This window comes from Myotis myotis, unplaced genomic scaffold (assembly GCF_014108235.1).
Source record: "Myotis myotis isolate mMyoMyo1 unplaced genomic scaffold, mMyoMyo1.p scaffold_m19_p_10, whole genome shotgun sequence".
NCBI classification, from domain to species: domain Eukaryota; kingdom Metazoa; phylum Chordata; class Mammalia; order Chiroptera; family Vespertilionidae; genus Myotis; species Myotis myotis.
In genome coordinates, this window is record NW_023416314.1 from 74,780,973 (window position 1) to 74,807,322 (window position 26,350).

At 52.5% G+C, this 26,350-nt stretch overlaps 1 protein-coding gene across 4 annotated transcripts; it reads left to right on the plus strand.

Annotated features, from left to right (window-relative positions):
* The first annotated feature begins 1,798 nt into the window (after window positions 1–1,798).
* Window positions 1,799–26,299, plus strand: ELF5 (E74 like ETS transcription factor 5). Of its 4 annotated transcripts, none has more exons than XM_036326254.1 (7): window positions 1,799–1,910; window positions 8,678–8,802; window positions 19,334–19,567; window positions 22,397–22,447; window positions 24,263–24,331; window positions 25,295–25,490; window positions 25,999–26,299. In XM_036326254.1, the coding sequence occupies exons 2-7, from the start codon at window positions 8,682–8,684 to the stop codon at window positions 26,093–26,095; spliced, it is 768 nt and encodes a 255-aa protein (XP_036182147.1). In that variant the 5' UTR covers window positions 1,799–1,910; window positions 8,678–8,681; the 3' UTR covers window positions 26,096–26,299. The 4 variants fall into 4 exon arrangements, with proteins under 4 accessions (XP_036182147.1, XP_036182146.1, XP_036182148.1 ...); XM_036326253.1 differs by lacking the exon at window positions 1,799–1,910 and adding an exon at window positions 3,835–4,082; XM_036326255.1 differs by lacking the exon at window positions 1,799–1,910 and adding an exon at window positions 3,892–3,993.
* The last annotated feature ends 51 nt before the right edge of the window (window positions 26,300–26,350 follow it).

Sequence of the window (26,350 nt, forward strand, 5' to 3'; positions counted from 1 at the left end):
AATGGAAGAATATGTTTTCCTTGCACATCTCTCTACTGAGAAGAATGCTTGCGTGCATGCACAGTACAAACATGAGAAGCATTTCAGAAGCCTGTGACAAGATGGGAAGATGCCCAACAACAGTGAACGTGGTTATAGGACCATCAGGGTCCCCGAGACACAGAAGAGGAAGAGGCAGATCACAGAATTTTCCAGCTAGTCTAGTTCTTTCTCAAAGGCCATCTAATCTAGTTCATTGCAAATTCTTTTAAGTACAAATTCTTTTGTTCAAATGAAATCTCATCCTGAAGATTTGTGTAAAAGATGAGATGCTCTTATTGAAGCAGGGAGGAGAGGCCTAGAGCCTAATCCACTCCACTCCCATCCTCACCCCCCCCCCCCCCCCGCGCCCAACAGCCCTGATGGGGGCTCTGGGGAACCTCTGGGGGTTCCTTGGAGCACAGTTTGAAAATCACTATTCTTATCCAACCTCCTCCTTTTATCGCTGGGGAAAATGAAGCCCAGAGAAGCTACGTGACTTGGCTGAGGTTACACAGCAAGTCAGCAGCCTAGGCTGCTATCTTCCTTCAACTATTTTTCCATGATGACACCTGAGTTCTCAGATGAACTACCTTTTGTTTCTCCGGACTGTACTTGTTTTTGTATTTGTATGTTTGTCCCAGTGCCCGGTGTTCCAAAGAAAACCTAACAAACCAGTCCCCGCTTTTACTCTAAAGCTTAGAATCTGCACGTTGGACACATGTCTTGGCTGCCCAAGAGAGCTGGAAGCCCAGAGCAGAAAGGCATAGGGTCATAAATGCTGTCCTGTAGCTGACCAGGGACACTATTTCACAGCCTAAATTAGGTGGGGTTTCTACTCTCTCAGGGAAATCCCCCAAATCAGGTAGTCCTTAGCTAGACACCTGAGAGCTGGCATCCAAGCCAGGTCCCACCTCATGACACCTGACTGGCTCTCCATCGGTAAGGCGGGGGGCATGGGCGGGGGGCGCAGGGTTGGAGGGAGAAAGCCATCATGTGGCTCATCACATCCAGAGATGTTAGAAGTTGAATAAGCTCATATGTCCAATGCCCTGTTGATGAGTGAAAAAGTGGAAGAAAGACCCAACAATGGTTCTGCAAGCTTGTTCCCCTCGCCTGGTCCAAAGGCACAGATTGGAGGACATGGTAGAGAAGGGGTCCTGTGCCCCATCTAGGAAAAGGCGATGATCATCATCGCTAACAAAGAGCTTATTCAGGGCTTCACCTGCATTACCTGCTGTGACCCTCAGAGCAGCCAGTGGGTAGTACTATTCTTTGCACCAGAGTGATGAGGCTCAGACAGGCTGATTAAGTTATCCACGGTGACACAGCTAGAAAATGATGCACCTAGACTTTGAATCCAAAGCCATCTAGCTACAAAGCCTGTGTTCTTAACCACTGCCCCATCCTGCCCTTCCTCCTGGCCACACAAGGGGAAAGGGAAATGAACTCCTACTCAAAAGCGCGAGACTCCACCAAACCAGGGGGAAGGCTGGCTGCCTCTGAGAGCTCCCCCTATGGCTTGCATGAGTGAGAATCCCCAGCCAACGCAGGGCTGGGCAGAGCACAGGGGCAAGAATTCTGGGCTTGTTTACTGAATCCCCTGGGCCACGAGGGAGGGTGGTGAGCTGGGCACAAAAGCAGGATAAAGGTAAACTTTCTGCACGTGAGAACCATCCCCCCTCCCCTCCGAGGAGCCGTGTCACACTGTATGTCACCGTCATCAAAGGGGCTGTGCGTAAACCTGAAAAACCAAACGGACCTGTCTGTAGGTGTTACTTATATCACAAGGCTACAGGTGCCTTTATTTCCACCGGGCGCTGGTGCCGGGAGCACCTGCTTTCTCTTGCCTTGAAAGCCTCCTCTTCGGACCTAGTCAGCGCTGTCCTCACGTAAGCACCCTTTTCTTTGCTTTTTTTGGATGAATTGTAAGGGGTGTCAGGGCTTAGAGGCTGGGGCCGGGGGCCTGGGTCGGTGGGTCGGTCTCCAGCTCCAGGTTGCCAGCTCCCCTGCAGGTTCCATTAGTCACAGTGCCTCCCGGGAGCTGGGTGACTGGGATTTAACTGCTTGTCTGGGGGAGCAGGGGGGGACACTTCTGCCCCCACAGGCTGTGGAGCCACCCACCCCCTTCTCCACAGCCCCCACGCCTCCAGGATCACTTGACTACACCAAGGGGAACCAAGAGATTGCAGACAGGCACTCACTGCCCTACGCCTCCTAAAGCTATCTTCAGGAAGGAAGCCTGGGTTTTACACCCCAAAAATATTCAGCTTCAAGGAGAGCCCACCTCCCGCTGGCCAAACTCCTCCTTTCCCCATTGGCCAGCTCAGTTCCCTCTTGATACAGAGAAAATACGCTGCCTTATTACAATTTGGGGAATTTTTTTTTTTTTTCAGGAATTCATGTGTATGTAACAGCTTAAAAGAAACCCATTTTGCCCTCTCCCGCCACCTTCGTATATAGAGAATCTTTCCAGAAAAGCAGTGATTAGGGTTTTTCCACTGTATTATCAGACCTTTTCAGACTCTGCTGTGTGAGAGGGTTCTTGTTCGTTCGCCCCCTGCTGGCGGCCACTGGTGGCACATGCTCCCTCTCTAACTGGGGGCTGGGGACCCACCTTTGATTGTGCTAAGAATTTTACGAACTGGAGAGGATGTTAGAGACCCCAAGGTACAACCTCTTCGTTTTACAGATGGGGAAACTGAGGCCTAGACAGTTAGCGTGTTTTAGAGAGACAGCTTCGTGTTTTAGTCTAGAGGCCCCGTGGAGAGGGGCGGTTTGCCCCGCAGAATGAAGGCTTAACTCTGTGCCCTCGTGGTCTCCGCGACAATGTTTTTCGTGATTCAAGGTGTTCTCCACAGGAGTTTGTGAAGTTTGGCTGTCTGGTTTTCTCACAAGTCCCCTGTATAACAAACTTTTAGATGCATTGATGACGACTGATCCCCCCCCAACCCCAGAAATGAATATATGTGTTGTGCCCAGGGAATATATGTGTTGTGTCCTCTGCATATTTAAATAATTTAATTAAATCCTCAGGAAAGCCTGAGGATCCCGTTTTAGAGATGAGCTCAAAGAGGGTCGTGGATTTGTATGCACCACACCTCGTATGAAACAAAAATCATTTTGGCTGGCTGAGCCCTAAGACGTGGGTCCCATGTTTCTTTGCTTGTGCGGGCAGAGGTAACATTGAGCCCCACCATGGGTTTGATCCAAAACCAACGAGCTTCGCATTGGAGCCCCTCGTAAACCATACGGCAGACCTCCTATGGGTCTCTGCTGCACCTTCAGAAAAGCAACCAAACACCAACCCACTGGCGAACTCCCTGAGCAAGCCGGGGGAAAACGAGGACTTTGGCAAGACGTCAGCAAGGCAGTTCTCAGCCACTCTGGTTTCTCCCAGAAGAGCAAACACTCAAGCACCCCACCCACGATCCTTTAATAGAAAGTGTTGAAACAGTCCATTGGGTTTCCCTTCATGGGTCCCTTCTTGGGGGCATCCGAAGAGTGGGAAATGGACCTGCCAGGCCCGCAGGGCTGGGGACCTGGTGGGCACTCTGGTGTCACTGAAGCATCGAAGGAGGAAAACAATTTTGCTTCCCGATGAGACTGCTCAGAGGATGGGCTCAGCGAAGGCCTTTCATGGCCCCCTTTCCCATAGGCTATATCCCGACGGCCTGGTTCTGCCTGGTGATGTTTTGGTGCATAAACAGCCAATGCGTCGATGCTTAAGTGGGTAAAATGTTTGGTCACATGCCCAGAGTGAAGTTGATGATCTCTGCCAGGGTCAGGCAGGAATTTTCCTCCTCTGACAAACTGGCCAAGGCTGGGTGGTTTTCTCCTTCCCCTCTCGCTCCGGAAGGCTGGGCAGAGGTGCTGGTTGCGCAGGCCATGGGCACCGCACCTGCCGCTGCTGCCTCTGACTCGTGCAGGGCGAGAAGTCCCTCTGGCTGCACGGACCCTCCCCGGGCGGACGTGGTGAGTGAGCCGGCTCTCGGGAGGGCGAGGAAGCCCCTGGAGTCAGCGGGGACTTCAGCCTCCCTGCCTTCAAGGTCTCACTTTGAAAGGTACCTCCGGCCAGCCTTCCTCGTGCCTGGCAGGGAACCACCCCTGTGTGGATGTATTTGAACTTTCTCTACTTCTGAGGCAGCCAGCATGGGGACAACATGTGGGGGGAGCGGACTCTCACAGCTGTGGGTCTGATGATGAGCAGTAAGTGAGGGACCAGAGTGCCCCCGGGGCCTGGCTCCAAACCCAGGACCCACTGCTGGAAGTAGCGGGCACAGGAGGGAAGGGAGAAGAGGAAAGCAGGGGGCCTTCTCAGAGATAAACGTTTAACCTGTTTGCAGTAGTCTGATGAGCTTGCTTGACTGAAAGAGCACCCGCACCTATGCATCTGTGGGTGCGGGCATGTGTTTGGGTGTCGACCCGGTCGGGTGGGTGCCTGAAGAAACCATGGAGCCAGGGCCCGGCGTGGAGTCCCCCGCCTCCGTGAGTTCATGTAGCAGAAGAGGAGCTGAGGCTTGGAGAGGTGCAAGAGGCATAATCGTGACTCCCAGCCCAGTGCTCTCTCCAAGATCACACGGCCGCCAGCCTCTCGGAGAACAAACACGTGCGGCCGGGGCAGCAGGCCCAGGACCCGCCCTGCATACCCTCCTTGTCGTGCTGCGGACTCTAAGTCTAGCCCGGTGCTGCTCAACCTTTTTTTTTCTCGTTATTGCCCCCACTAAGGAGCTTTTTGAGATAATTTTTCTTAGTCGTCTCCCCCCTCCATGAAATGTTAATCCCACAGAAATGCTGTAAGTCCTTAATATGCTGTGGCCCTTTGGAGGCTCATGAAACATAATAACATCGAAGATTTTTTGACACCAACTCCCCCACCCCACCCCCCCCCCCCCCGCCATAGACCAAATGTTTCCCCTCTGGGGTCAATGTCACCCCCTGTTGGGGATGTATGGGCTACCTTCAGGGTGGGGCCTACCTGTCACTGGGCCTCAATGTTCTCACTGAGAAATGGGGGCTCCAAAATGTTGTGGGTTCGATTCCCCATCAGGATACATGCCTAGGTTGTGGGTTCTATCCCTAGTCAGGGTGTGCAGGGGAGGCAACTGATCAATATTTCTCTCTCACATCGATGTGTCCCTCTCTTCCTTTCTCTTCCTCTCTCTCCCTCTCTCCCTTTCTCCTTCTCTCTCTTTTGCTTCCTCTCTCTCAGTAAAATCAATAAACATATACTCGAGTGACGATTTTAAAAATTCTAAAAAAAAAAGAAAAGAAATCTTAAGAGCTAAAATGCTCAATTACCACAAGGACCCTAGAGGGCCTAGGAAGCTGAGCTACTGGGCACAAAGCAGCCATTATTCCTGAACTCACACCTGGAGCACGCTGGCTACGGGGCCAAGGTCTTTTGTGGAGAGCCCAGAGTTAATGAAACCCTCTCCTAAAACAAACAACTTCTGCTGCTTTTATAAAAGGCATTTTCCCCCAAAGTAAGAAATGATTACAGAAGAAAAATAGCACAGTGTTCACATGAGAGAGCCCTTTAAGGAAACTTAAAGGATGTAATTGGCCATAGAAGGAGTTACCAAAGGGAATCAGATACAGCCCTGTGTCCAAAACTAGGGAAATTACAGAGCAAGTGAGTGGACTGGTGTAAGGGGGGAAAAATACTTAAAGGAGGTAAATGTCCTATTGATCAAACATATGCCTAATTTTTATATGACTCAACTGAATTTAATGGTTGACTTTTGAGAGCTGTTTGTCAGGTGTAGATGGACCGCTCACTCCTACTGTCGTATTTTGTAGCTGGAGGGTTTCTAACTGACTTTGCAGGCCTGGGGATGCTTTTCTCTGTTCTTCTATGTGGAGCCCACCTGGCCTTTCTCCGAGCCCAGCTAGCATTTCTCCAAACCCACCATGAAGTCAAGTCAGAGGTGTGCCATCCTCTTCCTCAGTTTTCTGAGCGTCTGGCCCAGAAAGGCAGGGGGCCTTTTCCCTTTGAGCCCTCACTTACGGGAATTCCCGATGTGGATTCCAGGAAATGGAAGGGGCTTTGGGCTCCAGGGGCTCTTTCCTTTCTCATAACCCCTATCCCTTTTCAGCCTGCCTCCTGTTCAGGGTATAAAGCCAGCCAATCCGTGGGAAAATCAGAGTCCGAACGCAGGCAGCCTTGACCTCTGTTTGATATGGCTCCCAGGGGGAGATCCACGGGCACGATAATCCGCCTGCAGCATTAACCCTCTGTGGGCCTCGGAAGAGGTTCCCCGTGGGGTCTGGCAACTCTTCATGGACGGCACAGAAAGGGACCTGCATGTGAGGCTTTGAACTTGGTTGCTTATCTATGTCAGGAGCATGGTTCTCATGAACATTTGATGATGATGATGATGATGATGATGATGATGATGATGATGATAGATTTGCCAGCGCCCCCAAAGAATCGGGCTTTGTTTTCTGGAACCACACAATCCCTGCCCCTCTCAGTACTGAGGTCCTACTTGGTACGTAAGAATGCGTGGGATGTCCTGAGGGTGTCGTGACTGTGTTTTTAGAAAGGGAAGCTGATGGGCTGAGAGTTGAGGATTGGAAAACTTAAGAACTCTCTACATGCAAGGTAACATTGCCACTGACTGGCCCTGTGACCTGAAGCAAGCGACACAAGCTCCCTGGGCCTTAGCTTTCTCAGTTCTGGATGATAGAGCGAGGGGAGCGATGCACTAACTCAGTTCTTTCCAGCACTCATGGTACCTACAGGAGGTGAATATGGTCGAAGGTAGGCACACTCTCACGTAAAGAGGCAGAGAGTACCTATTATAGGATTGGTGAGCCAACAGGCAAAATCCAGGCTATTGTGTAAGTACCTACATAGCCCTTTAATACGTAACCATTTAAAAATGTAAAATCATTTTTAGCTGCAGGCCATTCAAAAGCAGGAGGTGAGCTGGATTGGGCCTGCAAGTTGTCCTTTGCTAACCTCTGACTTAGGTGGTGCATGGATGAACAATTTTTATTTAAGTGCTTATGTCTCCATTTTTACATATGTTCAGGAATAGTGACTTTTGGTGGATAATGGTGATATCAAGTTTTCTTTTTAAGTAAACGTATTTATGTTCAAACAAAAAAGGGGTGATTTTGTTGAATGTATTAAGTAAATTATGGTGATGGGAGACACGTGACTCGCGTCAGGAAACACTGGGCTAAATGACTGATAAGCTCCTGCCCATCTTAAATTCCCTGAGACCCAGAGCCCAGTCTCTGCTCTGACACTTACCAGCTGTGTGGTCTTGAGCTGCAGGGTCCCCTTCACAAAATGGGGGTAGAACCCCCATATCTCATCAACATTACTTCCATAAGAAGAAAAGAGAAGTGGGGCCAACACATATTTTTAATCCACCAGGTACGAATTCTTTTTTGTCTGAATTGTGGGGACATGGGAAGCAGCAAAGAGAAACTCGAGAGATGAGACTGGTGGGCAAGAGTGCACGAGAGTGGGGGGCCCCAGGCCCATCTCTTCTGCCCCCACCCCAGCCTCGACCAGACACCGTCTCCCCAGTGTCTCCTCTGCCAGTGTGAGCAGGGACGAGAGCATAGCCACCAGGTCTTGACGTCACATACACAAACCTGAGTTGTCACTCAGACTCCACCCCTGCCAGCTGGGTGGTGTGGGCACATTAGCGGGAATGTCAGAGAGTCCCCTCCTCATCCGTGATACAGACCCCGCCTCAGAGCTCACGTTCTGAGGAGCCCATGAGGAATGGATGGAAGTCCTGAAGTACTCAGCCTGGAGTCCAAAGTGATTGTGTGTTACAATCACTGGTGCTCACTCTCTTACCCAAACCCCTGGGGCGGGCGTGCTGCAGAACTCACTCTGGTTCAGGCACCAGAAGGTGACGGTGTACATGCAGCAGAAGACAGACCACCCCTCTCCAGGTGTTTCTTCTGGCTCAACTTAACCCCATCGATGTTCCTGCAGCACACCACATGAATATTGATCAGGCAGAATACCACACTGCGACTAGGGTTACAAAACTATATAGCACATATCTCATTTATATATGTCTATAGTGTATAATTTTTATACATGGTCTGCATATGTATAGTGTATAGTTTATATACATATAGATGTAACATTTATGTAACAGTATATAAAACTACGTAAGATCAATTCACAACTGTTTTTTGCTCAGAAACGTTTGCACCAAAGACACACACACACACACACACACACACACACACACTTTTGGTCTCAGAGCTCTGGGATTTCAGAATTGTAGATAAGGGTGTGTGAGTGCGCTCATTGATAGCAACTCTGGCCGTGTTTCCAGAAGCACATTGTTAGACATTATAAGCCAGAGTTCAGAGGTCAGATGTGAGTGAATAGGAAAAGTAACGAAAGAAGCAGTATTGGCTAATAAGAGCTCCCATCCTCAAATCCCCGTTTTGCCACTTGCGGGTCATATTCTATGGGCAATTGTCTCAATCCTTCTGCCTCAGTTTCCTCATCTAGAAATGGTCAATCATGGAAAGCACATAGAGCGGGGCCTGGCTCCCAGGAGGCTGCCGGTTGCGAGTCTTTGCTGTCCTTGTTAAGCCACCATGGCCCGCTGGGGTCCTGCAGTGGCTTCCAGCAGTCACCGCCTCCTCACATCCTCTCCTGTCGTTGCAGGGTGATGTTGGACTCAGTGACACACAGCACCTTCCTGCCCAACGCGTCCTTCTGCGACCCCCTGATGTCCTGGACTGACCTGTTCAGCAATGAAGAGTATTATCCTGCCTTTGAGCACCAGACAGGTAGGTACACCTGGGGAGGCCCATCTGAGCTGGGCTGGGCTGGGGCAGGAGGTGGTGCTGGCCTGGGCTGGTGACAAGACCATGCTAGGGGCCTGGAAATGCCACCCCTCACCCGTGTCGAGGGCAGGGGGCCAGGGGAGGCCTGAGTGGAAGGAAGGAAAGCACTGGAACCTCACCCCGACCTGCCCAGTACTGTGGCCTTGGGGCTCTGCTCAACTCTCGGAGCCTCATTTTGCTATTAAGTAAAATGCAGGTGGTAATGGCCAGTCTCCTGGAGTTTCTGTATTTAAACACTGTAGTAGAAAGGAACCCTGAGCCTGGAACCTAGTGTATTGTGATCGTTCCAGCCTCGTGGCTCTAGCTAACATTGGCTGAACACTACCTGCGTCAAAGAGAAGCCCTATGAGAAACAAACAATTGTGATCCCCACTTTAGAGATGAGGAAACTGAGGCACGGAGAGGTTAAGTGACTTTCCCACGGGCTCACGGCTTGTTGGGTTTCATGCACATTTACTGGAGCAACTGTAGTCTTAACTATCCCACTCGGTCAGCTCATGAATGACATCACGCTGGGTCGTTGATATTAACCCTGTTGTTGTTCTCTGAGATTCTATCTCCTTTATCCCTAAAGCAAGGGTGATGAGAGTTACTGTAAGGATCAAGAAGCCAAAGTGTGTAAAATGCGTAGCCTGGCACAAGCAAGTGCTCAGCAAATATGAGTCCTGCGGTGGTCCCCCAGGCTGCCCTCCGCACCCTTCCTCCTCTCTCAGCCGGTTTTCCCCACCGGGATGCAAGGACGGGTCCTTGTGCAAATCCCATGCCAAAGGGAGGCCAGCTGAGCTTTGCCCCAGAAACCCTCTAGGGCCTCTGTCCCCAGGTGCTCCGGTGACTGCACCTCAAAGCAAACCTGGCTGGCAGGTGCACACCCTGCTGGGGAGGGCGGTGACGCAATTGCTGATCAACTGTCAGCCCTCAAAGGTCCTTAACCCTGTGTGCCCCGCCCAGCAGGTCCCCACTCAGGGTCAGGAGACAAGGGGGGGGGGGCTACACTCCCTGAGGGGGGAGGCCAGGGGAGGCCCAGCCTCCGAGGATGCTATGAAATGTCCGCCACCCCAAGGAAGCCCCTGCCTGCAGGCCAGATGCCAGGGCTGCACAGACAGCCTGGAGACACTTACCTACCTAATTCAGTCCTGCACCCACTCCCAACCCCGGCCCCATGCGCACAAGTGCACCCATGACATCTTGCACCCTCGTCGGCAGGGTCCAGGTCATTGCATTTGAACCTGATTCACTCAGATACATATTGCAATTCTCCTTTGGGCCTAAGAAGCACCTGGTTTCTCAGAAAGGCGCTGGGAAATGTGTCTGATTTTCTCTCCTCAATATTTGGTTAAGAGGCTAAATTTGAAGGAGGAACATGAAGGCTTTCAGGGCGCTGTCCCCTCCCCACATGTGGCACGATGGTAGGCCAGGTCCTGTCCTTCTCTCACCCATGCATATCGCAGACCTGCCATCCTGGGGGTCCCTGCCCTGCCTGTTCTGCAATTGTGGACGTCTCCGCAACAGCTTCTATAGTCATTGGAGCCAGGCACCACCTTTACCTCTCAAGCCTCAGTTTTCTCATCTGCAAAATGGAGTTGTAATGATGCCTCTCTCACAGAGAATGAAGTGTATGGGACACAGTCGGGCACATGACAAGCACATGTGGTTGTTTAAAAAGGAAGGATGAAAAGGTTCTAGAGATGGAGAGTGGTGATATGGTTGCACACCAGTGTGGATGTATTTAATGCCATTAAGCTGTACACTCAAAAAATGGTAGATTTTACAGTATGAATATTTTACTGCAATTTTTTTTAAAAAAAGAGTTAACCTAAGTGATCACCAATGGGATTGCCAGTGCTGCTAAGACCCAGCAGTCTTAGATACTGGCTCAGCTCTCTCCTGTCTGAGGACTCTTCATTCCCATCATGCAATGAGGGGTTAGACCAGGTCATTTCTAGGATCCCTTCCAGAAGCTTCTCTGATTCCCACATCAGGCGGTATCACAGATGTAGCCTTCGTCCTCCGTCACCCATCGAGAGAATAGGAAGGAGGCCGCCCAGGCAGGAGGCCAGTGGAAATGAAACGGCCTGCAGGAGCGATCCAGCTTCCTGGTGTTCCCCGAGGGAGCAGCCAGCTGCGGAGCTCAGTGGGATGTCAGACCTCCCACAGGCCGAGGCTGGTGGTCCCAGTGAGCGCCTGGCGCTGGGCGAGCCCCATCTGCGGAGGAGGGCGGAGGGCCAGGGGGTGCTTCCGTCGGGTTCTCACCCAGACAGACGACACATGGCTTTAAGTGTCTGCACAAGCCCCCGCCGAGAGGGATGTGTCAGGAGCCAGCCAGCTCCACCTCTGGACACGGCTCTGCTGACCTTACGTGCTCAGAGGTCATCTCCTGCCTCACGGGAAGTTCATCTTGAATTCAGAGTTGTCCCAGGGGCAGCTTCCTGTTAGCTTCTGCCACTCCCCAGCCCGCGGCCCCACGTTTTCTCTAACATCGCTCTCCCAGCTGGAACAGCATCGGCAGATCCCACCCAGCAAGCGTGTAGCATAGCACCTGGCACCGGGTAGGCGCTCCCGGCTCTTGGAAAAACAGCTTTTTCTCATCTCTCTTCCTTTCTCACGTTGAAGAAAAGCAACACCGGTCTCACCCTTTCCAATGCGGAATCTTTGACGGGCTAGATGCTCTGAGACCAAAGGGAGAAAGAAATGGAGTGCCCAGCAGATGGGTGGTGTCCACGAGAGGGCAGGGAGGGACCCTCAGCCCCGTTGGGAAGCCCGTGGTCTTCACAGCCTCCCCACACGGCTTTAGCAGAGGGCAGCGGGGTCGGTGCGAACCAAAAGGTGACCTGCTCTTTGAAGCAGGACTTCTGGCGTCGCCGGACTGCGGGCTGGGACTGGACAATCAGATTGCAAAATACTTAGAATTTCATGAATGCACCCTGGCCCTCCCTCCGGCTCTTAGAAGAAAAGAATTGCAAATACTGGAAAATTTTATCAAAGGGATGCTGCAAATATTTCACAAGCATAGGATATTTTCAAAAGATCACTTCTCCAAGCAAATTCCAGCGGCCAAGCATCAAACGAGTCATGAAGTCTCCTGGCCTCACCCCTACGTGCTAGAGCTCCATCCTCAACCCACACACACACGCACACACATGCACACACACGCACACGCACACACACTCTCTCTCCCCCGATCGCCAAGGTGGCCACTCCCACATGTGGTGCCCCCTGTGCTCTGGAATCTGGATTATACTCTGCAGCAGAGGTTTCTAGGTTGGGCAGCTCTGGGGGTTCCTGGGAGGTCCCTTGGCAACCTGGAGTGACAGCTGAGAAGACCAGCCTCCAGCTCCTTCCTCTCCATCCCCACCTTCCGGGAAGGCTGCCGTGCTTTCATTCCAAAGACAGTACGACACAGCAGTTATCAGGGCGTGGCTGCAGGAGGGGAGGAGACCTCTATGACCTTAGCTCTGCCTCTTGCTCATGTGTGACCTGGAGAAGGGGCTTCACCCTCCCGTGCCTTACTTTCCTCATTTACTTGGTAAAATGGGTGGCAGGATCTAAGACAGTGCTTCTCAACCTCCTGGCCCTTTCAATACAGCTCCTCATGTTGTGGTGACCCCCAACCATAACATTATTTTTGTTGCTACTTCATAACTGTAATGTTGCTACTGTTATGCATCGTAATGTAAATATCTGATATGCAGGATGGTCTTAGGCGACCCCTGTGAAAGGGTCATTCAACCGCCAACGGGGTCGCGACCCACAGGTTGAGAACCGCTGATCTAAGACCTCGCAGCATGGTGCTGAGGACAGCATGAGAAAACGCAGAGTGAAGCAGTGATTGGCACACACTGAGCGCTCCGTAAACATGTTAGCGGTTGTGACCCAATGGGAGATTTTATTTGAAGAAAGAACTTCGAAGAAAGGTGCAAAACCCACTGATCTTAGCTATCAGCTTCCTCCCAGGTGATCAGGGAGGAAGGCATTTGGGTTCTATGGGGGCTTTTCTAAGCAAGATTCACATGCTGGGTATAGAAGTTTGAGAGCACATGAGAAAGAAAGAGTAATGATTTCTAAATCAAAAGCAGATAAATAAATACAAAATGACTGGACGCCCAGAGGACCCCCAGGGGGAGGCCTCACGTTCGCCACTGCTCCCCTATCCTACACAAGTCTGAGCCTTCTGGGCAGCCGTGGCCCCGGGACCACTCGGGGCTTGGCGTTCCCCGTCCCACCTCCTAACTCCGCACACACCTCCGACCACAGCCCTTTGCTGACACCCCACCATCCCTTCTCCTCTTTTCTCCATCCAGGTCCTTACACTGCCCAGGTTTTTGGTTTCTTGTGTATTTTTTTCCCCATCTCCTCATCTAAATCGTTCCACAGGCTTAGAAGGAAAGCCAAGAAGGGCTCTCGGACGGGGCTAGACCAGCTCCGGGAGAAAACCTGGAAGCAATTTATCATTTCAGGTTTCCCCGCAGAAGGTCCTTCCTTTCCGTGACAAAGCCGCAGTTGATGGTGCCTGAGCCGCCCAGTTCACGCACCGGCTGCCCTGGGCCAGAACCTCCCCCAGCTCCCTTTGCTCATCAATCATGCTCATCGTGGTCCAGCCGCCTACCTCGGCCTCCTCTGACCCCGGCTGTCTGTCTCCCCCTCCCGGTCCCTGGCTCACTTTGTTCTGTTGTCCCTCGGCGACACTGAGGCCCGGGTAGGGAAGGCCTCATTTCCCTGACAACAAATGTAGCCCCAAAATAACAATGAATCTCAGGCGGCATATCAAAAGCTTACTATCGTCCAGATGAACAGAGCCAAGTTCTTGACATTCATCGTTTCTTCTCCTTTTCCCAGCAAACTTCTTAAGAGCTGGGCGCTATCGTGATTCCTCTTTACACAGGAAGGAAGCTGAGGTCCAGGGAGGTTAGGAAACTCTGTTAGGATTGCACAGCTAATAAGTTGAAGAGCCAGGACTGCACATCAGGAAGGGCCCTCCCCACAGCCCCAGCTCAGTGACTCCACACCATCCTGCTCCTCCCATCAGAAGGTCTCGTTCTCTCCAGGTCAGTTGGCAGAGGCTTAGAGTGGACGGTGGGAACCAGAGTCCGCAGGTTCACGTGGCTTCACAAAGTTTCCCACCCGTGCTCCACATCAGCAGAGGAGAAAGGTCAAGCTCTCCGGCAGAGGATCCAGGGACCATAAATCTCTAAGCTCACACTACTTTTGCAATACACAGACTTGGCATTCTGCTGCATATCTATTTTGTTGTCATTACTAAAGAGTCAAAATCTCCCCCAAAATTTTTGTTTCAAGTGAGGCTCCAAGAAAGTCTTCAAGAAAATAGGCAGCATTGGCTCCAAAATGTCTACATAGGAAGGGCACAGGGGCAGCAATCCCTGTGGAGGAGAAGGCGAGGGGACTTGCATAACAAAAGATGGAGGTGGGGGATTAGTGGGCCCACTCTCTGGCATTTCCGCTGAAGATGCACATACGGCCTACTCACCCCGTCACCTGCTGTCCACCCGGGGCTTAGCCCTGCCTTCCCACCCGTGTCAGAAGCAAGGGCCTGGGGTATGTCCTGATCATGGATCATTTACAAAGTCACACAGACTCACCTGTGCCCCATGTATTGAACAGCACTGGCTACCTTACTCATGTTAGCAGTACAAGGACGGATTAGCATGGTTAATAATATAATACCCTTATTTCATAAAGAAAATGAACCCAAAGCTCTGGAAGGGAACAGAGGTGCTGGCCTACAGAGAGAGAGAGGAGAGAGAGAGAGAGAGAGAGAGAGAGAGAGAGAGAGAGAGAGAGAGAACATGTCAGAAGTATTTGGGGAAATGCAATTAGAGTAGTGGTATGGGTAGCCCGAATGTTAGCAAGTATAAATGGGTGGCATTTAATGAGCATTTACTGCATGCCTGCCCCTGTTCTAAGTTCTTTCTGTGTTTTGATTCACTTAATCCTCTCAAGGGCAGGAGAAGGAGGTCCTGTTTTTCCTATTTTGCAGATAAATCCCAAGAAGTCAGGACCACTAAGTGTGAGACCACATACCTTCTCGGGGAATCCAAACAGCAGGAGCCCCAGTTTCGTGTTCTAGAGCAGGGTTTCCACGCTGCCTTGTGGTGCTACGGAGGGGAAGTTGTCTCGTCCCTTCACCTCAACTCCCAGCAAAGCAGCGCTGCTTTTCTTCCAAATAACTTTTAATTGGAAGGAAATGCTACTCAACTTACAAAAGTTGACACTCTTAGCACGCCCACTCTAAACAATGATCTCCAAGGAGACAGCTGTCCCAAAGCAGGTGAAGTTCTCCACCACAAAGTGGCTTCCAGGGAGGCCCAGCCTGTGAAAGAGTCTCCCTCGGCCTTCAGGGTGTTTGTTAAAAATGAAATCACTTGCCAGCACTTAAAAAAAATCATGCGGTTTCACATAACAATCTGGACCTGGCACCACAGGGCCCACCTTCCCGCATGGCACGTCTCAACATCCCCACGTGGGCCCCTTCAGGCATGGGCATTACCTGCTGGCTCTGTGGGCATCTGAGCGTGCCAGCCCCACTCCGAAAGCTCGAATCCTCCTTCTAAATGCATGTGCATCCCAGGCTATCGCATCCTGGTCGGAATCCCTCTAAAATTGTCCCTGTTACGTCCCAAGTTCTTCTTCCCAACGCAGCTGGCCCTTACACAAGTGTCCTGGCCCGCCTCTGACTTCCAAGGAGCTGGCCAGCCTGCTGCTCAGCAGTGGCCTGTGGACGTTTGGATGAAGTCTACCGGGCACTGGATGCCATCATCTCTAACCGGTAGATGTACGCAAAGGGCCTCAGACCTCAGCTTCTCCAAACAGCTTAGATTATTTTATGAATGGCAGACGCATGAAGGAAAACACTTTATATTTTCAAAAGATACAACTTATTAAAGATAACATGTTCTGTGAGTGTATTACCCTTTTTTTTTTTTTTTTGGCCCTGAGTTTATCTCTTCCAAGTAACCAAAGGGCAAAGTGTCTGCTTCAGGTCCTTCCCTGGGGTTGCAAACATTGTCATCACCAGTCTCTCCACCCTTTTTCTGATGTTTCAAACCTAGATGATATATCTGATACCTGCCATCATCCAAATCCTTCTTAGTTAGACTTCAAGGTGTGTATCCAGTTTGGTCCTCCTCAACCAAAGTGATAGGATGCAGAATGCCCACAGCCAAGGAGGTCAGGGTTAGCGTGGGGCTGGCTCCCTTCCTGACCAGCTGTGCGGCTGTATTCAATGCCATCGGACCTCCCAGAGCCTCAGTGTCCCCACCGGAAAGTGGAGGTAACAACCACCGGTCGTTCGGCCAGCCGGTTGCCCTCACTGAGCACCCACGGTGGGCCAGGCCCCCACACCTCTGATCCTGGGAGAGCCAAGCAGAGGTGAGGCAAGCAGAGGTGGCCCCACCTCCTGGGGCTCACCACGGTCTGGAGAGAGAGCGAGGGGGGGGTGTCCGAATGAGAAGGGCACCTGAGGGGGCTGTGCAGGGAGGGAAGCCTGGCTGAGAGGGGGCCTGCGCTGTGGCCTTGAGGAGGAGCAGGAAGTAGAAGAAGGCAGATGGGGGCCTCGTCCTGAGCAAGGGAGGCACCTGTGGAAAGGTGCTGAGCTGGAGGCAACCTGAGGGAGCAACGGGGCCTCCTCACCCCTGCCAGCCTCACCGCTGCGGCCTCAGCATTGCCGGGACAGGACCGCGAGGCACACCACAGCCCAGAAGCGCCCCAGGCCCCGAGAAGAGCATTTTCCTCTCCGCTCTGGGGCTGTCCTGGTCCTGGCTTCCCTCCAGGCCGAGCAGCACACAAAGCCGGCTCTGTGGCCAGATGCAGGGGAGAGCTGAGGAGGGAGTCCTGCCAGCAACACCTCCCGGGTGTCGGTGCCCACCCACCCCACCCAGGCATTTCTCCGAACCCTTAGCTTGGCTTCCAGAAACAACATGGCCCTCTCCAAGCGCCAAAGAAAATAATGAGGGTGTGGAGGCGGAGAGGGGAGGGCATGGAGGCTCGGAGAACCCTTTCCATGAAAAGAAGCAGCAAGCTGTGCCCTCCACCTGCAGGGCACCTCTGTCAGCTCTCAGCTCGGAACCAGGACGGAGAATGTCAGGCTCATAAAAATCTCTCGTCAGAACACCAGGCAAGAAAAGGGCCCTTCTTAGGTTGGCTCAAGTCAGAAATCAGCGGACAGAAAGTACACAGAGACTCAGGAGTGGCCGCACTATTGTCCCAGGAGACCCTGCTGGCCACCAGGCACACCCCCCTGGCCAGGAGGCCAGCTCCAGCCAGAGGCCAGGGGGCCAGAGAGGCAGTGCCAGCAGACCCTCACTCTCCCCACCAAGGCATAGCGGGCATAGAGGCAGTGACATTGGCCTCAGCCACCTGGCACGGTATCGAGCCTTTGAGCCACGTGCACATCGAATTCAGATGAAAAATTATAAATACATTAAAAATATTTATTAAATTTGACTGCCCCTCAATCCACTCTAGGGGAGGAAAATCAACTTCTGGAAGGACTCGGAGCTTTAAGGGGAGCTTCCATTTCCGTCTTCTGAAATGCGCAATCCTACCTATTTGGGGGGATTTGAGGAACTTGAGAAGCTGGCATGGGGGTGTCGGGGAGCGGTACACCTCACAGGGCAGAGAACCATCCCCTGGGGACAGTGGCAGCCAACGCAGCATTTAAGGGGGGCTCAGACAGCCTCACTGCCATTAGCTCCGCAGACTAACCCGTGAGTGACCCTTTCTGTCGTCCCCGTGACCTGGGCCGTCAGCGGCGTTGTACTCTGCTCCCCACCTCTCTCCGCGGGCCTTCTTATCTCTCTGGCTCCCCAACTGCCTCCCCCCTCGCTCCCTGTTTCATCTCTCCTCTGCACTGAGCCTCTGAGGACCAGGGTGATGGAATGGGAAGAGTAACGGCTTTCAAGTTCAGACTGGGGTTCAAACCCCAGCTCCGCCACACACTGGCTGTGGGATCGCAGCCACGTCCTCCGCGACCCTCCGCTTCCTCATCTGTGACCTCCCAGGGGACAGGACCAAACTCTTCTTTACCCTGACTCCTTCCCACACGAGTTCTTGCTTTGCGTAGAGCAGGTGTTCGATGGTCATCTTAATAGAGGCACTAAACTCTCCCGGGCTCCCTTCTAAGTGCTTCTATATAGAGTCACTCATCTGATCCACAGAACAGCTCTAGGATGCAGGCGCCGCCATTCTCCCCATCTTACCAGTGAGGAAGCCGAGGCTTGTTGTGGAATGAAGGGCCGCATGAATGAGTACGATGCGATCGCGAGAACTATTTATGTCCAAGAGCCTGGCCGGGTACTGGTACCTCACCTCCTCCGTATCCTGTGTCCACCACCCTTTGTTTCTCCTGCATTGTACCCCAGGCCAGGCACCGCCGCCTCCCGGAGAGGATGGCGCCCCCTCTGTCTGAGTGTGTACGGGGGTCCTCTGAAGGAGGGAAGGGGCACTGGTCTTAGGATAGAATTTCTTTAAAACACCCTAGCAGCGGTTCTCAACCTGTGGGTCGCGACCCCTGAAAAATACATCCTGCATATCAGATATTTACATTACGGTGCATAACATTAGCAAAATGACAGTGATGAAGTAGCAACGAAAATAATGTTATGGTTGGGGGTCACCACAACGTGAGGACCTGTATTAAAGGGTGGCGGCGTTAGGAAGGTTGAGAACCACCGCGAAACAACACTGCAACCAGTCCCCGCTTTCCTCCAGAGAAAGCTGTTATGGAGACCCACAGTCTGCTGGTCTCTGGGCAACGTCTCGCCAGCCCTCGGCCCCTGCCTGCAGGTGGCCAGAGGCGGTGCACAGACCAGGAGCGAGTATTGAAAACTGTCCATAAAAGCAGAGCGAATCAAACCAGCTTCAGAGGGCGCCCGGCACACAGGAGGCATTTAGCAACTATTGAACGGACGGATAGTTTCCTGTGAGCCACACAGCCTCTATGTGTTAACCCCGCCTGCAAACAGCCCTGTGTGCTGGGCACGTAATCCTCATTTTACTGATGAGGACACTGACGCTTAAGTTGCTATGGACCTGGCCCCAGTGGGAAGCGACAGAACCAGGATTTGGACCAGGCCTGTCAGGCTCCAAAGCCTGTGATCTTGACACCATGTCGTCTGACACGGAATCACTGAAGGGCCTTGTTCTTTCCTTCCCCTCTAACTGCCCTCTTCCTAGGCACCCAACTAGGCCTGGACACTCCCAAGCCACAGTGCCCCTGGCCCTCCCTCTTCTGCCCTCATGTCCACCCGCAGGATGCAGTCCCCTCTGGTTTTTACTGCGGAATGGAAGGTGGCCTGGGCCCCAGCAGAACCCATTCTCACTCCCCACCACCCCAGGGCTGGAGCCACTTTCAACTCGTGGGCAAGGGATGAGGATGCTGATGCACCCGGGGCCGCCTTCGGGGACCTTCCCAAGGCTCTCCCAGGGGCGTCGTCCCTCACTTCTCTCTCCTCCGGCGCAGCCTGCGACTCCTACTGGACGTCCGTCCACCCCGAGTACTGGACGAAGCGCCACGTCTGGGAATGGCTCCAGTTCTGCTGCGACCAGTACAAACTGGACACCAACTGCATCTCCTTCTGCCACTTCAACGTCAGCGGCCTGCAGCTGTGCAGCATGACCCAGGAGGAGTTCGTGGAGGCGGCGGGCCTCTGCGGGGAGTACCTGTACTTCATCCTCCAGAACATCCGCTCCCAAGGTCGGTGCCTGGAGGGTGGGGTGGCAGCCGGGACCACAGGACCCATCAGGTCCCTCCCTGCCGTGGGACTCCCAGTGCAAACCTCCCTCACTGGCACTTTCTGTTTGGCCAAATCCCGTTAACCAAAACCTCTTGGAAACCAGAAGCTCTAGAATGACGGGATCGGAGGTTGTAGGTGAAAGGGAGCAGGATACGGGAAGGCAAGTTGGGTACATTTTTCAAAAGAAAAAAGGAAATTGAAAATAGCTTTCAGGGACCACCCAGGCTATACAACAAAATAATGTATTATGTTCATAAAGACTGGCAGCTATCGCCTGGCTGGCGTGGCTCGACCTATGAATGTTGACCTATGAGCCAGGAGGTCATGGTTCCGGTCACAGGGCACATGGCCAGGTTGCGGGCTTGATCCTCAGGAGGGGGCGTGCAGGAGGCAGCCGGTCGGTGATTCTCTCTCATCATCGATGTTTCTATTGCTCTCTCCCTCTCTCTTCCTCTCTGAAATATATATATATATATTAAAGATTGGCAGCTATAAAGGGTGGACACAAAGAGGTTTCTGCTTGACCTTTCATTACACAGAATGAAAACTAACTAGACCCTTCTCCTTCCCGTTTCTGGGGGAGTCAGACGGTTGCTTTATTTGATCCCATTCCTAATGGTCCAGGACCAAACAGCCCGAAGGTGGCTCTAGGCGCATGACTCACCGCTCCAGCCTGCTCCGCGAGCGGACAGGGGTTTTGAGCACATATAATTCTGTGTCCCCGTGTCGCAGATAAAGGAACGGAGGTCCCGAGCGGCCATGTGGCTTCTCCAAGGTCACGCAGCAAAGGGGGCTGATTCATGGGAAGTCAGTACAAAGCCAGGACTTTGGGATCAGGAAGATCTCAAACCTGGTCCCAACCCCGGTTCCAACCCCCCGAGCCGTCGGACTCTCTGAATGTCCCCGGCCTAGTCTGTATGATGGATGGTACACACCTCCACAGGCCCCTAGACAGGAGCCGGGGAAACGTTACCTGGTGCAGCAGACAGGGGCGCCAGCCAGGTAAATGACAGCTTGTCCTTGTCCGTGTGAATATAACCAAGAGGCAGACAGTTTTACAAATAAAGGAAACACATCTCAGCTCAACTGGAGGAAAAGTCCTTTCTGAAAGTTAGCACCTTCTTTTGGAAAAGCTGCTTCAGAAGATACCAAAGGTAGGAAGCTCCCTGTCCCTGGAGATAATCAAGCAGCCTCACAGCCCCCTGCGTGGTGGGGCTGCTGCGGCAGGATTCCTGCTCAGACAGAAGCCCACAGAGACCTTCGGGGTCGGGGGACTTTGCCCTCCCCCTTGATCGTCTCCCATCATGCCTGTCCGAGGGCAGGGGAGCTAAGGATGGTGGCCCTCAGGCACTGCTAAGCTTCTGCCCTGAGAGCCATGGCCCGCCAGGAGCGCGGAAAGGACACGCAGACCTGCCGTCCATCGTTGCACAGCCTCTGCCTCACTATCGCCCGTGACAGTGACCTGCCAGGAGCCGGGAGCAGAGGCTGCAGTTAGAGTAAGCCCTCCCTGCACAGGGGCAAGCAAAGCCCTCGGCTCCACTGCCCTGCCCCCCTCTCGGATTCCTCCTTCGATGCTCCTCAGACGGGAGCATTGCTGTGTATTGAAATACATGCACCGTGACCAATCTTTACCATGTACCAGTCTGCCCAGGGTATATTGTTTTCACCTGTTATCCTGGAAAACTTAACTATTAGTGCTGTGTTTCATTCTCCATTTTGGACAGTAAATTATAGGGCGAACTGCTTGTTACCTGGTTTAGGCCTTATCTTACCCCGTAGATTAGGCTCTGGCAGACAAGGACACAAAACAAATGCTCCTCAACGGGAAAGCAGCCACAGGGAGCTCCGGGGCCCCACGTGCTGCCTGGCTCAGTCGGTTCAGGAGGACCGAAGGGCCCGGAAACATGGGACACGGGTCACTGGCAGGCGAGGTCAGCAGGCAGCAGGGTGGAGGGTGGAGGAGAGGAGCAGCCCCTCACCAGTCCCCCTCTGGTCTCGGCAGCCCCTTGGGCAGAGTGAGCTGAGGCACGTGGCTGACCAGAACAAATCAGAGAGAGGCACTAGCAATGCACAGTCACAAATGTGTCCTCCCTGTGCCAGTCACCTTCGTAAACAGAAGGTAGTCCTCACATCGGTCCCCCAGCCAGAAAGCAGGAGTGGTTTGGCCTATGCAGCTTCATGAAAACATGATCTGAAACTCCTAATCCACCCCCAACCCACCCATTTTTCGGACAAGCAAACCGAGGCCCGGCAGTGTCCCGAATCCTCATTCAATCTGCAGAGCAGGTTGTGCTCTTCTCGTGGCCTCCTATGTCCATTTTCCCCCTTTGACCAGCACCCAACACGCATTCCAATCCCCGGGGAATTAGAGCCAAGTCATAGACCACAGACTCTTAGAGCCAAACGGGCGTTCAGTGGTGGCTTTGCCAATGAGGACCATGAGCCCAGAGACTGTGACTGGGCAAGGCCTCACAGGGGTCAGTGGCCCAGCCCAGCTCAGGGCCCAGGCCTCCTGGACTCAAGCTAGGACTCCCTCCCCAGTGCCCACTGGGAAAATCTCAGAGGCTGCTGGGAGCGCACTGACCACCAGGGGGCTCTCTCCAGGTGGCCTTTACAGACAAGGTTGTCACCTCTCAGGGCTGGCTTCCCGTGGCCCTATAAAAACCAGGTGGTCTCCAAGATCCCACAGAGGGGACAATCCCTCCCCTTCTTCCTGGCGTCTCTCGGGGCCTGGCCAGGGGAAACCAGGATTGCATGATATGAGCTGTGCTTTGCTTTTTCCTTCCCAGGTTACTCCTTCTTCAATGATGCTGAAGAGACCAAAGCCGGCATCAAAGACTGTGAGTAGCCCAGGTCCAGCTGCCCGGGGCTCTGCTGTGGCTGCTGTTGGGCAGGGGCCTGATCGCTTTTTCAGGACCACCCTGAGAGGGTGATGGCCTGAGACAACCCCAGCCCAGGAGAAGCAGGAAAAAATGTGGTGGACAGAGCCTGGGGCTGGGGCCTGTGATCTCCTAGCCTACCCCAGACTCAGTTTCCCTGTCTGAACCTGGTGTGTAAGATCCAGAAACAGTGCATACAGAGCGCCTGGCATGCGCCAGCAGCATAGATGCTCCAAAACTGGTGTCCGCGAGCAACAATCATCCTAATGACTGACCACTAGAGGCCTGTGGTTGAGCGCGTCTACAAGGAATATGAGCTCACTTAGCAGGCCGAGTATATAATAATAAGGTGATGGAGGACCTCAAATGGTTTGGTTCATTCTGAAAATTAGCCTCGCTGTTTTGGTCTTGCAGATGGAGGTTCAGGAAAGAGGATTTTGTGGCTTTGATCTTTTAAGACGATGACAATGATGATGACAGTGGTGGTTGCTGTTAGTTGCTGAGCCCACACAAAGGCTCTGGCCTGGGGACCAGGATGTAGGCCCTGGGGAGGCCCCTCCCCTCCCGGACTTCAGCTCATTCATCTGCAAAAAGACAGGGCACATGGTGACGCCAGAGAGGTGCACGCTGAGGGGCAGACGGACAGATCGTTTCTTATAATTTATTTTTTTTCTCTCCTGAAAGTCCCAAGCAGTCACCTGAGGATTCAGATGGTCTGGTTGATGAAGGGCTTTTTCTTCAGTTTGAGTGCAGGCAGCCAGGTGCAGGTACCACGTGCTGTGGGTTTAGGCAGGCGCCCCGTGCCCCACGGAACACGGAGCCCTCACAAGACCAGCTCTGCATTCCCCGTGAACAAAGCTTCCACAGAGCTCCCTGGTGCTGGTGGAGCCCCTTCTCACCCATTTGCAGCCATCGAACCCCAGCTTTCACCACCCAGCCCAATCCAGGCGTAGCCCCTAGAAGAATTGAGCCCACCGAGGCCCCGGGGCCATTCCTGAGTCTGAGGCCCAAGGCTGGAGCCCAGGGCAGGCCCCTGCTCTCTTTTCTAAGCAGCCGTGAGTTTGACCTGACCACTCCTTTCTCAGGGTCAGGTCTCCGCTTATAAAGGGGCGTCTATTTGTCAGCCTGCCTTCCTCACAGCATAGGAGGAGGAGGGGCTAGGAAGGAATACTGTGTCCCATAAGTTCTTTAGAATATATACTGAATATATAACTAGCCATAACTAGAGTCAGGACAAGAATACTAACAATAGCAGCTAGCTTTTATTGAGTGCTTACTGTGAGCCAAACCCTGTGCTGGAATCTTTACAGACATTGTTTCGGGTCATCTTTCCTATAACCCTGTACGGCAAGTCCTAGTACCATAGCCTTTTCACAGGGGTAGAAACGAACGCTTAGTAGGTTGAGGTGACAAAGTTAGAAGGTGACAGATGACCCGGGTGTGTCTAAATCTGAAGCCCTGAATTGCTTTGCTTCCTCGTCCATCTCTTTCTTTTCTTTCATTCATTCATTCGATAAACATCTATTGATCACCTACTATGAGCATGATATGAGCTGTGCTTTGCTTAGGTCCCTAGTGTTGGGTGCAAACTCTCCTGAAAGACAAATACTGAGTCTTTGGCATCTATGCACCCCCACCTACTAATCACCCCCAAAGCGCCTAGCGTGGTGCCACCTCCCAGAGAGGTGTTCAATCCATGTGCCCACTCGGGTGTGACTTGAGGCCTGCATGTGGCCTCTCCATTTCTTCCTACAGCTGTGACTCATTCTGTTCCAGATGCTGATTCCAGTTGCCTGAAAACAAGTGGCATCAAAAGTCAAGACTGTCACAGTCACAGTCGAACGAGTAAGTGTAGAGACACCCTTTTCATTTCTAACTTCCTAAAGCCATTCACGAGGCAAGGCCACCTAGTCTCATAGGCTTTGAAACTGGCTGTTTACGTGGGACCCGTTATTTCCCGCTTAGAAATCAGTACAGAAATTGACAAGGATTTTGATGAATGCTGTCTAATTCACGTTTATTTCTTTCTCACTTGGGAATGGTACTATAAGAATTAAAATGAGGAAGTAAAGACAGTGTCTAACCATGAAGAGGAAAGGTTTATTTGTCCTGGTCTATTGGTGGGAGGGCTAGGGGGAGGTCTTCACACTGAAGTGCTCAGGGGCAGCAGCAGAAAAAAACACCAGGAGTTGGCAGTCCTGTTAGCCTTTCCCAGAACTGAGACACCTACCCAGTGCCACCGGCCTGCTGAGCTTGGTTCCGGCCACTTGATCTGTATTAAATCCTAACCCTCTAACCTCCACTATGAAGTAGGCACTCTTATTATCCCATTCTACAGGTGAGGAGAGAGGTGGCAATGACAGAGCTAGGAAGAGGTCAGTCCACGCCCCAATCCCAGGCAGCTGGACTCCAGAACCAGCCGAAGCCACAATACAGTGGAACAAGGGAAATACCAGCTTTTTGTGAAAAAATATAATTGTAGGATTGGTCCACCCAGACAGTTGTGGCTGTGGGAGCCTGATACAGCCCACCGCCTGTCAGAAAGAATGAAAAGATTATTTGACGGTCATTTCATGAATTCCCTAAGGATGACCCCGTGGTGCCACAGAGCAGGGGCAAGGCCACGGTACTGCTCATCAGTGCGTCCCCAAATGTCAGTTTTGAGACAGATGTTTCCCAGCTCGGCGAGGTTCCGTCCTACCCCCACAAGGCAGCAATTCTCGTGTTCTCATGGGTTCATGAGAAGTGGCACAACTCTCTCAAAATTAAAAAAAAAAAAAAATTAAGTCACTTCCTTTCCTTCCGAAGGCCTCCAAAGTTCTCACCTCTGGGAATTTGTGCGCGACCTGCTCCTGTCTCCCGAAGAAAACTGCGGCATCCTGGAGTGGGAAGACAGGGAGCAGGGCATTTTCCGGGTGGTGAAATCCGAGGCCCTGGCCAAGATGTGGGGACAAAGGAAGAAAAACGACAGAATGACGTACGAGAAGCTGAGCAGAGCTCTGAGGTGAGTTAACTGCCACGAAATGCCACGAGCCCCCGGGCGGTTGCATCAAATGGCCAGCCCTAGGGCGGTAAACTGCTTTTGCAGCTTTGTGTGTGTGTGTGTGTGTGTGTGTGTGTGTGTGTGTGTGTGTGAGATGATCCAAAGGTCATGAGACAACACTCCCCTTCTTAGTTCCAGGTGGGATTATGGTCTGTAAATGGACACGCCGTCCTTTTCATTCTTGGCAGTGTTCCCGGGGATCACTGTGAATCCGGCCACCACACACACACACACACACACACACACACAGAACACGTTGGGAGCTGAATGTGGGAGGTTCTGTAGTTGAGGTGTCTGGGAAAGGTTTCAGTGTAAGCTGAGACCAGGGTGTGAAAATACCAGGTAACCAGAGCCCAGGCTGTCCCCTGAGAAGAATGGGGAGAGTGTTTATGTTCCGGTGCTGGCCTGGGGTGCACGCCCTCCTCTCCCCCACCCCCACCCCCTGGTTCTCGTCTGCTGTCTTTCTCAGGTACTACTATAAAACGGGAATTCTGGAACGGGTCGACCGAAGGTTAGTGTACAAATTTGGAAAAAACGCACACGGGTGGCAGGAAGACAAGCTATGACCGGCTCCATCGTCTGGCTCCTGTTGATGGATTTCTGTTTTAAAGCAATCACGTCGCAATAGACATTTGCAAGTCTTGGTTTTCGGTTTGTTTGTTTTTTAAACGTGCAAACATGCTGATAAAGTTGCTCCACATCTCCGCTTACATTTGGATTCAGAGTTGTTGTTGTCTCCTCACGGGTGATGGCAGCAACCCTTAAGAAATCCCACTGCTTTTTTTTTTACCCGGGGGGGGGGGGGAGGGGGGGGCGGGAGG